Raw genomic sequence first — 14,789 nt, forward strand, 5'->3', positions numbered from 1 at the left:
ATGAGACACCACATTAAAGTGGAGTCTGTCTTCCCAAGAGGCTGCCTAATGGGCCAGATGATGCAGTTGAAAAGTGTGAGGAAATTAATTCTTCATGGGGTAAACTCAGACAAATGGGAGACAGGAAGGAGTTGACAGATACATTCCTTCTCCTTTCTCCCCTTGATGAATGGCTGCAAGGCATGCTTTTCTGTTTGCCTGTTGCTCCACTTCCTTGCCAATACTTGATGTTTCCAGTCTTTATAATTTTAGTCACTTTGGAGGTATGTAGTAATATCACCTTGTGTTATAATTTGCATTTTCCTGGTGAATAATGACATTGAGCATCTTTTCATATAGTTATTAGCCACTTAGATAAATTTCTTTGTTAAGTTGCTGTTGTCAAGTCACTTGACCATTTTTTTCTATCGGGTTTCTATCTTTTTCTTATTGTTTTGTGGTTCTTAATATATTCTTGAGACTAGCCCTTTGTCAGTGTAAGTTGCAAATATCTTCTTGCACTTGTCTCTCTCCCCCTCTCTCTCTGTGAGAGAGTCTCCCTCTGTCCCCCAGGGTGGAGTGCAGTGGTGCAATCACAGTTCACTGCAGTCTCAACCTCCCAGGTTCAAATGATCCTTCTACCTCCTGAGTAGCTGGGACTACAGGTGTGTGCCACCATGCCCGGCTAATGTTTAAAGTTTTTTTTTTTTTTTTTTTGTGGAGATGGAGTCTTACTCAGTTGCCCCACTGGTCTCAAACTCCTGGGCTCAAGTGATCCTCCCTCCTTGGCCTCCCAAAGTGCTGGGATTACAGGTGTGAGCCACAATGCCCGGCTTCACTCTCTTATTAAGTGTCCTCTGATGAAAAGAAATCTTAGTTTTAATGTAGTCCAATATATTAACAGTTTCCTTTATTTTAGTGCTCTGTTTGGATGTGTCTTGTTTAATAAAAATTTTCCTATCCTAGAGTCATGATGATAGTTTCCTGTGTTGTTTTCTAGAGGCTTTATTTTTATACCTTTCACATTTAGATCTACAATTCATCTGAAATTTTTTGTGTGGCTTAAGTATAGGGTCAGGATAGATTTTTTCATTTCCCATTTGGATAACACCGACTCAGCACAGTTTATTGACTAGACCCTCCTTTCTCCCACTGAATTGCAGTAGTGTTTTCGTCATAAATCAGGTGATTGCACATATGTATGTCTGATTATGGACTTCCTATTCTATTCCATTGATCTGTTTGTCAGTTCTTAGGTAAATCAAATAATTCCTTAATTTCTGAAGCATTATAATGAAACTTGAAATCCAGTAAGGTAAATCTTTCAGCTTTATTCTTTTTATTTTGTCCCCTCCTTCCTCTTCAGCTTTATTCTTACTCAAAAGTACCTTGGCAATACTTTTTCTTCTTTTTAAATCAATTTTGGGATATAATTTACATAAAACAAAATGTGTATTTTAATTATACAGTTTGATAAATTTTGACAAATGTACACACACACAGACATCCCATTCCAAACAGGACATAGACTATTTCTGTTACCCCAAAAAGTAATTCCAATTAATCCCTCCCACCTGCTGAATATAGGCAACTACTGATTTACATTCTGTCATGATAGATGACTTTTACCTGTCCTAGAATTTCATATAAATGGAATAATATAAATGTGTAGTCTTTTGTGCCTGGCTTCTTTCACTCAGAATAATGTTTGTGAGGTTCATCCATGCTGTTGCATGTATCAGTAGTTCATTTCTTTTTGTTGCACAGCAGCATCCCATTCTATAAGCGTATCACAATTTGTTTACCCATTTACCTCTTGATGGGCCTTTGGGTTGATGCCAGTTTTAGGTTATTATGGATAATGCTGCGATGAATATTTATGCTTACATACTGTGGAGGTGTGTTTCATTCTGTTGGGTAAATACCTAGTCAGGAGCTGCTGGAGGTCAACAGTATGTTATTGTGTTCTTAATTTTGCATTTCTTTGATGACTGATGATGTTTAGCATCCTTTCATGTGCTTACTGACCATTTGAATATCTTCTTTGTTCACCTTTTCTGCTTCTTATTTTTATCAGTTTGTCTTTTCATTAATAAGTTGCAAGAGTTTTAAAAATATGTATTCTATATACATGTCGTTTGTCAGATATATGTATTGCAAATATTTTCCTCCTAGTCTGTGTATTGCCTTTTAATTTTTTAACGGTGTCTTTCTAACAGCAGAAATTTTAAATTTTGATTGTCTAATTTATCAGTTTTTTTCCTTCTATTCATTTTTGATAGTCCTTGCTTTTTGTGTATTAATCTAAGAAGTTTATGCCTATTCTGAGGTCATGAAGATTTTATCTAGACATTTTATTCTAGAAGTTTCATAGTCTTAGATTTTATGTTTAGGGCTATGATTTATTTTTAGTAAATTTTTTTTGTATGGTGTAAAGTGAGGATCATGGTTAATTTTTTTCCCATGTAGATATCCACTGTTCTAGCACCATTTGTTGAGAAGACTATCTTTTCCCCTAAAAATTACCTTAGTACCCTTAAAAAAAATCCTCTGATTGTGTATATATCTGCGTCTATTTCTTGACTCTTTTGTTCTGTTCCACTGATTTTCTATGTCTGCCTCTACACTAATAACTGTGTTTGCTTACTATAGCTCTATAATAAATCTTGAAATTGGATACTGTAAGTACTCCAGCTATGTTGTTTTTCAAATTATTTTTGGATATACTAGGTACCCTGCAATTTATATAAATTTTAGAATCATCTGGGTAATGTATATTAAAACTTACTGGGATTTTGACTTGTACTGTGCTGAGTGTGTAGATCAGTCTGACATGATAGAGAATTGACATCTTAAGGATATTGTTTTTCAATCCACAGACATAATAAATCTCTCAATTTATTTAAGACTTTAAAAATTTGTCTCAGCAGTGTTTTGTAGTTTTCAATGAACAGGTTTGCATATGTTGTGTTAAATTTATTTCTAAGTATTTAATATTTTTGATACTATTTGGATGTTAGTTTTCAATTTTGGTATCCAATTGTTCATTGCTAGTGTATAAAAGTACAGTTGATTTTTGAATACTGACCTTCTAACCTGAAATCTTGCTAAACTTACTTATTATATCTAGAAGTTTTTCTGTCGATTCATTAGGATTTCCTACATATTTGATCATGTCATCCGTGAAGAAGACAGTTTTCTTCCTCCCTTCCAATCTGTATGGCTTTTACATGTATTTCTTTTTCTTGCTTTATTGCCCTTGCTAGGACCTCTAGTATAATGCTGAATAAAATTGTTCAGAACTTCGTTTGCCTTGTTCCCAATCTCAGGGGGAAAACACCCAGTCTATCATTCATTATGAGCCTATCTGTAGGTTTTTCATAGATGACCTTTATCAGGCTGAGGAAGTTCCCCTGTATTCCTAGTTTCCTTAGAGTTTTAAAAATCACAAATGGATATTGAATTTTGTTAATTTTTTTTTCTGAATCTGTTGTGGAAATCATATGGTCTGTCTATTGATATAGTAAATTCTATGTATTAAGTTTTAAATGATAAGCCATGCCTGCATTGCTCAGATAAATGCCAACTGGTTGTGAAAAATGATCTTTTATCTTTTAAATTTAATAGTAATTGATCTTTCTGTTATTAATTTCAAGTTTAATTTTGTCAGAGAACATACTTTGATTGGTTTTAATTTCTTTAAAGTTATTGAGACTTGTCTTATGCCTGGAATATGGTCTATCTTCATGAATGTTGCAGGTGCATTTGAAAATATAGTGTTTTCTGCCCCTGGGTGCAGTTATCTATAAATGTCAAACAGGTCATGTTGATTGATAATGTTTTTCTACTTTTCTAAATTCTTACTGTTTTTCTACTTGTTTAATCCATAACTGAGAGAGGAATGTTGAAATCGTCAGCTCCCTGGATTTTTCTACTTCTTTCAGTTGTATCAGTTTTTGTGACTCATCTACTTCAAGCTGTGTTATTAGTTGCATACTCAATTTAGGATTATGTCTTCTTAATGGATTAAGTCATATGAAAGCTTCCTCTTTAATCTTGGTAATAGTTCTTGTTCTAAAGTCTATTTTGTCTGATGTTACTACAACTACTTAAAAAATAAAATTTCAAATTAAACTATGAATTATGAGTGCATGAATCATAAGTGTATATCATGATAAATTATCACAAAGTGAACACACACGTCTGGTGAACACCCAGATCAATATAAAACATTGCTAGCATTTTCCTGATGATTAAAGAGGCTGAATATATGTTTGTAATTAATATAGTTTCTTTTTTCCAATTTTTTGAGACAACTATAGATTTACATGCAGCTGTAAGAAACAATACGAAGAGCTCTTGTAAGCTTTTCATCCAATTTTCATCAATAGTAAAATTTTGCATAACTCTAGCACAATATACTAACTCGGGAGTTGACATTGATAACTTACCTGTTTTATTTAAATTTCACTAGTTTTTCATGCACTTGTGTGTGTGTATGTGTGTGCACACATTTAGTTCTGTGTAGTTCTTTTATGTGTAGAATCGTCTGATCGCCATTGCAGTAAAGATACAGGACAGCTCCATCACAAGTACCGTTTGTGATACCCAGCTCTCTCCTCTCCATTGCGCCCAAGAGTGGAAGTAGAAAACCACTACTCTATCCTTCTCGCTACAATTTTGTCATTTCAAAAATGTTATACAAATGGAATTATATAGTATGTAACTTTTTCAGATTTTGCCTCTTACTTGGACTTTGTGAACAATCTACACTTAATATAATTGTTGATTTGATTTTAAACCTATCATATTGATATTTATTTTATTTTTTCCCATCAGTTCTTCGTTCCTTTTCTCCTCTTTTTCTGCCTTTATTTGAATAGTTGTGTAATTTTTAGAATTTCATTTTTATCTTCTGTTGACTTATTAGCTACAGCTCTGCTTTAGTTTTTGGTGATTGCTTTAGACGTTACAATATGCACCTTTAACTTATCAGTCTTCCCTCAAATAGTATTGTACTAGCTTACACCAGCACACTTCCATTTTACCTCATGTTCTTCGAGTTATTGTTGTCATACTTTACTTCTATGTATGTTACAGTCTTTAGAATATGCTTTGGCTATTTTTGCTATATAAAGTCATTTATCTTTTAAAGAAATTAAAAGTGAGAAAAATATCTTTTTATGCTTATCCATAATTTACCTTTTCTGGTCTTCAATTCTTTGTGTAGATCTAGGTTTCCATATGGTATCATTTTCCTTTCAACTGAATAATTTGCATTAATATTCTTTATAGTGCACATTGACTTACAAAAAATACTCTTGCCTTTTCTTTTCTTAGAAAAGTTTATTTTGCCTGCATGTAGGATATTTTTACTGTATTTAGAAATATAGTTTGACAGTTTTTATTTCTTTCAGCACTTGAAAGATGTCATTACATTGTTTGTATTGTTACTGATAAGAAAACTGTTACATTTAAACTGTTATATTTCTTATCTCTTTCTTTCTTTCTATTTAATGTGTCTTTCTTTTCCTCTGGGTACTTTTTTTTTTTTTTTGAGATGGAATTTCACTTATTGCCCAGGCTGGAGTGCAATGGCACGATCTCGGCTCACTGCAACCTCCGCCTCCCGGGTTCAAGCGATTCTCCTGACTCAGCCTCCCAAGTAGCTGGGATTACAGGCATGCACTGCCACACCCGGCTTATTTTGTATTTTTAGTAGAGACAAAGTTTCTCCATGTTGGTCAGGCTGTTGGTCAGGCTGGTCTCAAACTCCCGACCTCAGGTGAGCCACCTGCCTGGGCCTCCCAAAGTGCTAGGATTACAGGCGTGAGCCACCGTGCCCGGCCTCCTTTGGGTACTTTTATTTATTTATTTATTTATTTAATTTTTTTTGAGACGGAGTCTTGCTCTGTTGCCCAGGCTGGAGTGCAGTGGCTCGATCTCGGCTCACTGCAAGCTCCGCCTCCCGGGTTCACGCCATTCTCCTGCCTCAGCCTCCTGAGTGGCTGGGACTACAGGCGTCTGCCACCACGCCCGGCTAATTTTTTTGTATTTTTAGTAGAGACGTGGTTAGCCAGGATGGTCTCGATCTCCTGACCTCGTGATCCGCCCGCCTCAGCCTCCCAAATGCTGGGATTACAGGCTTGAGCCACCGCGCCTGGCCGTCTCCTCTGGGTACTTTTAAAGATTTCATCTTTATCACTGGTTTTCAGTAAATTGGCTATCTGCTTTAATGTGTGTGTGTGTGTGTGTGTCTGTCTGTCTGTCTGTGTTTGTGTCTATGTGTCTATGCATGATTACCCTCTTGAGGTTTACTGAACTTCTTATATCTGGAGGTTTATAGCTTTCACTGAACTTCAAAATCGCCCCTGCCTCCCATTCTTTCCCTCCTGAGATTATAATTACATGTATGGTAGATTGCTTGATATTATTGAAAAAGCTACTTATTTATTCACCTGTGTGCTTTAGTTTTGATAGATTTGATTTGAAGTCTTACATTCTCTTAGTTTTTTTCTTCTGCAGTATTTAATACCATCCAATAAAGTTTTCGTTTCATATATTATATTTTTTATCTCTAGAAGTTCCATTAGGTTCTTTTTTTATATCTTTAATTCTGTCCTTATTATGCTTAGGTTGTCTTTAAAATCCTGGGACATACTGGGCATCTTTATAATAGCTGTTAGTGTTCTTGCCTGATAGTTTTATCATTTCTGTTAATCTACACCACTTTCTATCAACTATTTTTTGTTTTATTTTTGACAAATAATAATTGTATATATTTATGGGGGTAAAACGTGATGTTTTAATATATGTTTACACTGTAGGATTAAATCAAGCTAATTAACAAATTCATCACCTCAGATACTTATTTTTTTTGTGGTGAAAACATTAAAAACCTACTCTTTCAGCAATTTTGAAAAATACATTGCATTTTTATTTATTTTAGTCACCTTTCTGTGCAATTGATCACTAAAGCTTATTCCTCTTGTCTAACTGAAACTTTGTACCCTTTGATCAACGTCTTTCTTTTTGCCATCCACCCTCCTCCTCCAGCCTCTGGTAATCATTGTTCTACTCTACTTCTACGAGTTCAACTGTTCTAGATTCTGCACATAAGTGGAATCTTATGGTATTTGTCCTTCTGGGCCTGGCTTATTTCACTTATCACAATGTCCTTCAGGTTCTTAATGTCACAAATGACAGAATCTCCTTCTTCTTTAAGGCTGAATAGTATTCCATTGTGTATATATACCACATTTTCTTTATCCATTTATATGATGATAAACACATAGGTTGGCTCCATATCTTAGCTACTCATAATAATGCTGCAGTGAACATGGGAGTGCAGATACAAAACTGTTTATCCACAAGCAGAGGAATGAAATTGGATCCTTATTTCACACCACATAAAAAAAATTAACTTGGCTGGGCATGGTGTCTCATGCCTGTAATCCCAGCACTTTGGGAGGCTGAGGTGAGTGGATTGCTTGAGCTCAGGAGTTCAAGACCAGCCTGGGCAACAGAGTGAAACCTTGTCTCTACAAAAAATATAAAAATTAGCTGGGCATGGTGGCTTGCATCTGTAATCTCAGCTACTTGGGAGGCTGAGGTGGTAGGATTGCTTGACCCCAGGAGGCAGAGGTTGCAGTGAGCTGAGATTGCATCACTGCACCCCAGCCTGGGTGACAGAGTGAGACTCCATCTCAAAAAAAAAAAAAAAAAAAAAGATTGGGAAGTAAATTTGGGATAGAAAATATGATTAGATTTTTTAACAAAAGAAAAAAATCAACTCAAAATAGGTTAAAGAGTTAGATATAAGACCCCAGATTGTAAAATGGCTGGAAGAAAACAGGGGGGGAAGCTCCATGACATTGGTGTAGGCAAAGATTTCTTGGATATGACCCCCAAAGCACAGGCAAGAAAAGCAAAAATAAACAAGCGGGATTGAATCAAACTAACAAGCTTCTGCACAGCAAAGGAAACAAGAGAATGAGGAGACAACCCACAGATTAGGAGAAAAGATGTGCAAACCACACATCTGATAAAGGGCTAATATAAAAAAAATAAAGAACTTTATCAACTATTTTTACTCCTGTTTATGGGTCACATTTTGCTGCACATTCATATATTTAATAATCTTTAATTTGATGCTAGTCATTGTGAAGGTTGTATTTTTGAGTGTCTTGATTTTATTGCCTTCTTTTAAAGTGTTTTCTTACTCAATTTTGAAAGTGTTATTCTGGACACACAAGTCCTTTATTAGATATTTGCCTTGTGAATATATGTTTTTTTCCATCTGTGGCTTATCTTTTCATTTTAACAGTGTCTTTGGAGAACAAAAGTTCTTCATTTGGATGAGGCCCGTCATCACATTATTTCTTTAAGGATTGTGCTTTCAGTGTCATATTTAAGAAATCTGAGGCTAGGTGCTGTGGCTCATGCCTGTAATCCCAGCATTTTGGAAGGAAGGAGGATCACTTGAGCCCAGGAGTTCAAGACAAGCCTGGGCAACCGAGCAAGACTCCTTCTCCACAAAAAATTTAAAAAATTATTTGGGTATCGTGGTTTGTGCCTGTAGTCCCTGCCACTTGGGAGGCTCAGGTGAGAGGACTGCTTAAGCCTAGGAGTTCAAAGCTGTTGTGAGCTATGATTGTGCCATTACACTCCAACCTGGGTGATAGAGAGAGACCTGGTATCTAAAAAAAACCCCCCAAAACAAAATAGAAATAAAAATAAATCTGAGGCCAGGTGCGGTAGCTCACTCCTGTAATTCCAGCACTTTTGGAGGCTGTGTCAGGAGGACTGCTTGAGGCCAGGAGTTTGAAACCAGCCTGGGCAACATAGTGAGACTCCATCTCTAAAAAAAAAAATTTTTTTAAATTTAGGTGGGTGTGGGAGTGTGCACCTATAGTCCCAGTTACTTGGGAGGGTGAGGCAAAGGATCTCTTGAGCCCAGGAGTTCAAGTCCACTCGATCGTGCCACTGCACTCCATCCAGGGTGACAGAATGAGACCCTGTCTCCAATAAATAAACAAATAAAGAAATAAATAAAGAACAAATAAAATATCACAATCATATGATGGATACTGGAATCTTTAGAAGAAATTTACTACACATATTTATGTCATCTCGAAAATAAAGTTGAGAAAAAAACTGGAGAATATGAGGTAGTTATGTAAATTTAATTGTCCAGAAAACATAAACATTGCTTATTTATATCTATACATATATATATGTATATGTAGCTTTCATATATTGACTAGAATGATATCCACCAACTTTGTGTCATGATGTGAATCCCCTGGGAATGGGGGAGAAGAGTGGGGATCAAAGGATATGACAACATTATCTGTAATATTTTCTTTCCTTTATAGTTAAAAAGACATTAAGAAAATAATACTAAGAAATAACGACTGCTAATTCAGGGTGATGGACTCAAGAGCATGAAAAAAACTCTCAAAAATAAATTAGACCAAATGTCCATGCGGTGAAGGTCAGTGAGTACCCCTGAGAGGAAATCGAGGTGAAGCCCACACTGCCCTGAAATTCAGGAATACCTATTGGTTAAAGTACATAGAATATGTCATTGTATAAGCTGCTGCTGGAATGAAAGTGTCACAACTTCCTACTTTCCCTCATTAAATATTGCTTTCACTAATTTTTAAATTGTTTTTTCGTTTTCTTTTTTTTTTTTTTTGAGATAGAGTCTCACTCTGTTGCCCAGGCTGGAGTGCAATGGCACGATCTCGGCTCATTGCAACCTCTGCCTCTCAGGTTCAAGCGATCCTCCTGCCTCATCCCTGCTAGTAGCTGGGATTACAGGCACACGCCACCATGCCCGGCTAATTTTCGTATTTTTAGTAGAGACGGAGTTTCGCCATGTTGGCCAGGCTAGTCTCGAACTCCTGACTGCAGGTGATCCACCCGTCTCGGCCTCCCAAAGTGCTGGGATTACAGGCGTGAGCCATCGCGCCCGGCCCTTAAATTCTTATTTGCAGAAACACTTCCAAAAGGTCCAGTGCATTCATTACATTTGAATGTTGTTTGTTTACTATCTAATCTAATATGCATTTATCTTGATTGTCCAGGTCCAGGAAAAGGAGTTAAGGAGAGCAAACGGAAAATAAAATCAGTGGTCAGAAGCACCTCAGAGGATGTCGGGAGAAATCGTATAGGTAAATTCGTAACTGCAAAAAGAAGGAAAGACAACGATCTGGATTGGAGAGAACGGTTAGGTGTATAGAGGTGATAAAAAAAGGGGGGAATTTTAAAGAAAACTGAAGGGAGCTTTAAGCAAGAGTAGGGGTGAAACTGAGGATACAGTTGGCTGAAGGTGACAAAGGCAGAAGTAACAGCTCCTGCAGCAAAGGCAAGGGATCTGAAAATCCATGACTGGTTATGTGTGGTCTACTCTTCTTGGTAAAGGTGCTTGCCAGAATCTGCTTTTCTTTTTTCATGTCCTTGCCTGCCACTTACCAAGGAATTCTGCCAAAAAACCAACCAGCCAGCCAGCCAACCAACCAACCCACCCAAACAACAGTAATCCAACTGCCCGCTATCGACGAATGAAGATGCTGCATTTCCGGGCGGTGGCAAGTCCTCACAGTGAGTCTTGGAGGATCCACAAGAACCCGCAGCCGGTGGCAAGGGATTGTGGGAAGCAGTTCATTCCTGGAACAGTCGTCTGCGGGCCTTGCACGGAGGGCGTTTCGGGAGCGGCGGGTGCGCGTGGGGACCTGGACTCCCCACGCGCGGAGAGGGAGGTAGAGGTTGGAGAGGTGAGCTGGGGACAGGCTCCAGAAGGCGGAATTCCGGGTCGAAGAAGGGGCCTGGAGAGTGTCTCTCTGAACTGGGGTTGGGGGCCAGAGCACAAGGTTCTGGGATGGGGCCCTCCCGGTAGGGGCTGAACATACTTCTAGCGGAGGAGTAGAGCCCAGCGGCTGAGCCGGCTGCGGAGTCCATCTGGAGCTCCGGGAACTCGGGGTCCGCGTCCTCCTCGTAGGCCTCTTCCTGGGCGGCGATCTCTGGGACAGATGCGCAGAAGACTTCCTGCTCAACGACGACGTCCTCCCTGAGAGCGCCCAGGAAAACGTCCACTTCCAGGCCGGCAGACGAGTCGTCCTGCGCTCCTGAGCGTTCGTCGACAGAGCTCAGGAGGACCTCGGGGATCAGGATGAGGGTGTGTCCATCGAGAGACACTCGCAGGATCGACGTTGGCGGGAGCTCCAGCACCAGGTCGACGTCGTCCAGGGGCACACGCAGGGCACAGCCCGCGGCCAGGACCACTATGGAGGTGAGCGCGCCCATGGCCGGGGTCCCCGCCGGGTCTTCCAGGCTGGGCGCCACGCGGGGTTCGGGGCCCGCGGGCTCCTCCAATCGGAGGCGCTTGGCAGGGCCGGGTCCTCCTGGCTGCTGTCCCCACCAGGGCGCAGGGCAGGCGCTGGGGCTGCGGGGCCGGCTGCCCATAGCCTCGACGGCGCTCTTGGGCCTAGCAGAGGACGTAGGGAGCGCGGGCAGCGAAGTCCTCTTTGAGGTAACAGGTGTCGGTGCTAGGCGAGGCGGGTTGGGGCGGAAGGGGCGAAGGACCGCTCGGCGCGGGGCGAGTCCTGGGAGCTCCAGGGGCGCCTCCCGGAGACCGCAGTCTGTGCTGCTGAGAGAGCCTCGCGCGATGGAATCTTGGGCCTTCCTGGCGCAGACCCGGATGCACGTCCGATGACTAATAACGTGGGACGTCAGGTGGCCTCGGCGCACCAGGATGTGTCAATATAGGCCCCGCCTCCCGACAGTGCTCTGCGGTAGGCGTGGCCTAGAGATGATTGGATCAATTAGAACAAGAGCGAGGTGGGGAGGTGGGGAGGTGGGGAGGTGGGGGGGTTTCTTTGTGTCTGTAGAGGAAGGTTCCTTGGATGTGCTCATGGGATCCAATGGCGGTAATTGCTTTTATCTTGGTTAAGAAAAGAAAAGCCAAAACACAATTTCAAAAACTGCTTGCTTACTTTTATAAGTAGCTTATGTCTCAATGTCTCTTCTAAGATTTTCCAGGAATATATGAAAAAGAGCTTTAACTCATACTCACTGCTCTTTCCCCACCCTTCCTACGTGGTTCTAAAAGTTCTTTCATTTCTGATAGAAATTAGAAATGAAAATTTTGCTTTGATAAGTAAACTTTAATTTTTGTGGGTACATAGTAGGGATATATATTTATGGGTTATATGAGATACTTTGATACAGGCCTGCAATACGTAGTAATGACATCATGGTAAATGGGGTATCCATCCTCTCAAGCATTTATCCTTTGTGTTACAAACAATCCAATTATACTCTTTTAGTTATTTTAAATTGTACAATTAAATTATTATTGACTATAGTCACCCAGTTCTGCTATCGAATACTAGATTTTAATTCATTTTTTCTATTTTTTTTGTACCTATTAACCATTTCTATTTGCCCCCACCCTCACTACCCTTCCCAGCTCCTGGTAACCATCCTTCTACTCTCTCCGTATGTTCAATTGTTTTAATTTTTAGCTGCCATAAATAAGTGAGAACATGGCCGGGCGCGGTGGCTCACGCCTGTAATCCCAGCACTCTGGGAGGCCGAGGTGGGCGGATCACGAGGTCAGGAGATCGAGACCACGGTGAAACCCCATCTCTACTAAAAATACAAAAAAAAATTAGCCGGGCGCAGTGGCGGGCGCCTGTAGTCCCAGCTACTCGGGAGGCTGAGGCAGGAGAATAGTGTGAACCCGGGAGGCGGAGCTTGCAGTGAGCCGAGATCGCGCCACTGCACTCCAGCCTGGGCGACAGAGCGAGACTCCGTCTCAAAAAAAAAAAAAAAAAAAAAAAAAAAAAAAAAAAGTGAGAACATGAGAAGTTTGTTTTTTTGTGCCTGACTTATTCCACTTAACATAATGACCTCCAGTTCCATCCATGTTGTTGCTAATGACAGGATCTCATTCTTTTTTACGGCTGAATAGTACTCCATTGTGTATATGTACCACATTTTCTTTATCCATTCATCTGTTGATAGATAGTTAGGTTGCTTCCAAATCTTGGCTATTGTGAATAAAACTCCAGTAAACATGGGAGCACAGATATGTCTTCAATATTCTGCTTTTCTTTCTTTTGATTATGTACGTGGCAGTGAGACTGCTGGATCATATGGTAGCTCTATTTTTAGATTTTTGCAGAACCTCCAGACTGTTCTCCTTAGTGGTTTTTACGAGTTTACATTCCCACCAACAGTGTGCGAGGGTTCCCTTTACTCCAAATCCTTGCCAGCATTTGTTATTTCCTGTCTTTTGGATAAAAGCCATTTTAACTGGGGTAAGATATCTCACTGTAGTTTTGATTTGCATTTCTCTGATGATCAGTGATGTTGAGCACCTTTTCACATAGCTGTTTGCTATTTATATGTCTTCTTTTGAGAAATATTTATTCAGTTATTTATTCAGTTATTCATTTTTATATTGGATTATTAGATTTTTTTCCTGTAGAGTTGTTTGAGCTTCTTATGTATTCTGGCTATGAATCCCTTGTCAGATGAGTAGTTTGCAGATAATTTCTTTCATTCTCTTCTGTTTGTTGATGTTTCCTTTGCTGTGTAGAAGGTTTTTAACTTGATGTGATCCCATTTGTCCACTTTTGCTTTAGTTACCTGTGCTTGTGGATTATTACTCAAGAAATCTTTACCCAGATCAAAGTCCTGGAGAGTTTCCCCAATGTTTTGTTATAGTAGTTTTATATTTTGAGGGTTTTTTTTTTTTGACAGAGTTTTGCCCTTGTTGCCCGGGTTGGAGTGCAGTGGCACGATCTCGGCTCACTGCAACCTCCGCCTCAGGGGTTCAAGCGATTCTCCTGCCTCAGCCTCCTGAGTAGCTGGGATTACAGGTGTCAGCCACCATGCCTGGCTAATTTTTTTTTGTATTTTTAGTAGAGATGGGGTTTCACCATGTTGGCCAGGCTGACCTCGAAGTCCTGACCTCAGGTGATCCACCCGCCTTGGCCTCCCAAATCCTCTGCTGGGATTACAAGCATGAGCCACTGCACCCGGCCATATTTTGAGGTCTTAAATTTAAATATTTAATTCATTTTTATTGATTTTTGTATATGGTGAGAGATGGGGTCTAGTTTCAGCCTTACGCATATGGATATCCAGTTTTCCCAGCTCCATCAATTGAAAATCAGGATATTGAAGAGATATCTGCTCTCCCATGTTTGTCGGAGTATTATTCACAATAGCCAAGATTTGGAAGCAATGTAAGTATCCGTCAACAGAGGAACGGATAGAGAAAATGTGGTACATATATACAATGGAGTACTATTCAGCCATAAAAAGGAATTAGATCTTGTCATTAGCAGCACTGAATAGAGATAGAATGTGTTGGCCAGGGGTGGTGGCTCACACCTGCAATCCTAGCATTTTGGGTGGTCAAGATAGGCAGATTCCTTGAACAATTTAAAAAATTATTATTAAAAAAGAGATATAATGTGTTTGCCATATTTTTCTGCTGTTCTATTTCATCTGTTATGTTTTTTCTTTTTTTCTTTTTTTTTTGAGATGCAGTCTCGCTCTTTTGCTCAGCCTGGAGTGCAGTGGTGCAGTGGTGTGATCTTGGCTCACTGCAACCTCTGGGTCCTGGGTTCAAGCGATTCTCATGCCTCAGCCTCCTGAGTAGTTGAGATTATAGGCGTGTGGGATTATAGCCATGCCTGGCTAATTTTTGTATTTTTAGTAGAAATGGGGTTTCACCATGTTGGCCAGGCTGGTCTTAAACTCCTGACCTCAAGTGATTTGCTCACCTCGGC

At 39.8% G+C, this 14,789-nt stretch overlaps 1 protein-coding gene across 1 annotated transcript; it reads right to left on the reverse strand.

Moving 5' to 3' along the window:
• Window positions 1–9,148: 9,148 nt before the first annotated feature.
• PRR23A (proline rich 23A) lies at window positions 9,149–11,657 on the reverse strand. The gene has a single exon (XM_004037738.4). The coding sequence runs from the start codon at window positions 11,446–11,448 to the stop codon at window positions 10,648–10,650; it is 801 nt and encodes a 266-aa protein (XP_004037786.1). The 5' UTR covers window positions 11,449–11,657; the 3' UTR covers window positions 9,149–10,647.
• Between the last annotated feature and the right edge of the window lie 3,132 nt (window positions 11,658–14,789).

This window comes from Gorilla gorilla, chromosome 2, assembly GCF_029281585.2.
Source record: "Gorilla gorilla gorilla isolate KB3781 chromosome 2, NHGRI_mGorGor1-v2.1_pri, whole genome shotgun sequence".
In the NCBI taxonomy this organism is placed as follows: domain Eukaryota; kingdom Metazoa; phylum Chordata; class Mammalia; order Primates; family Hominidae; genus Gorilla; species Gorilla gorilla.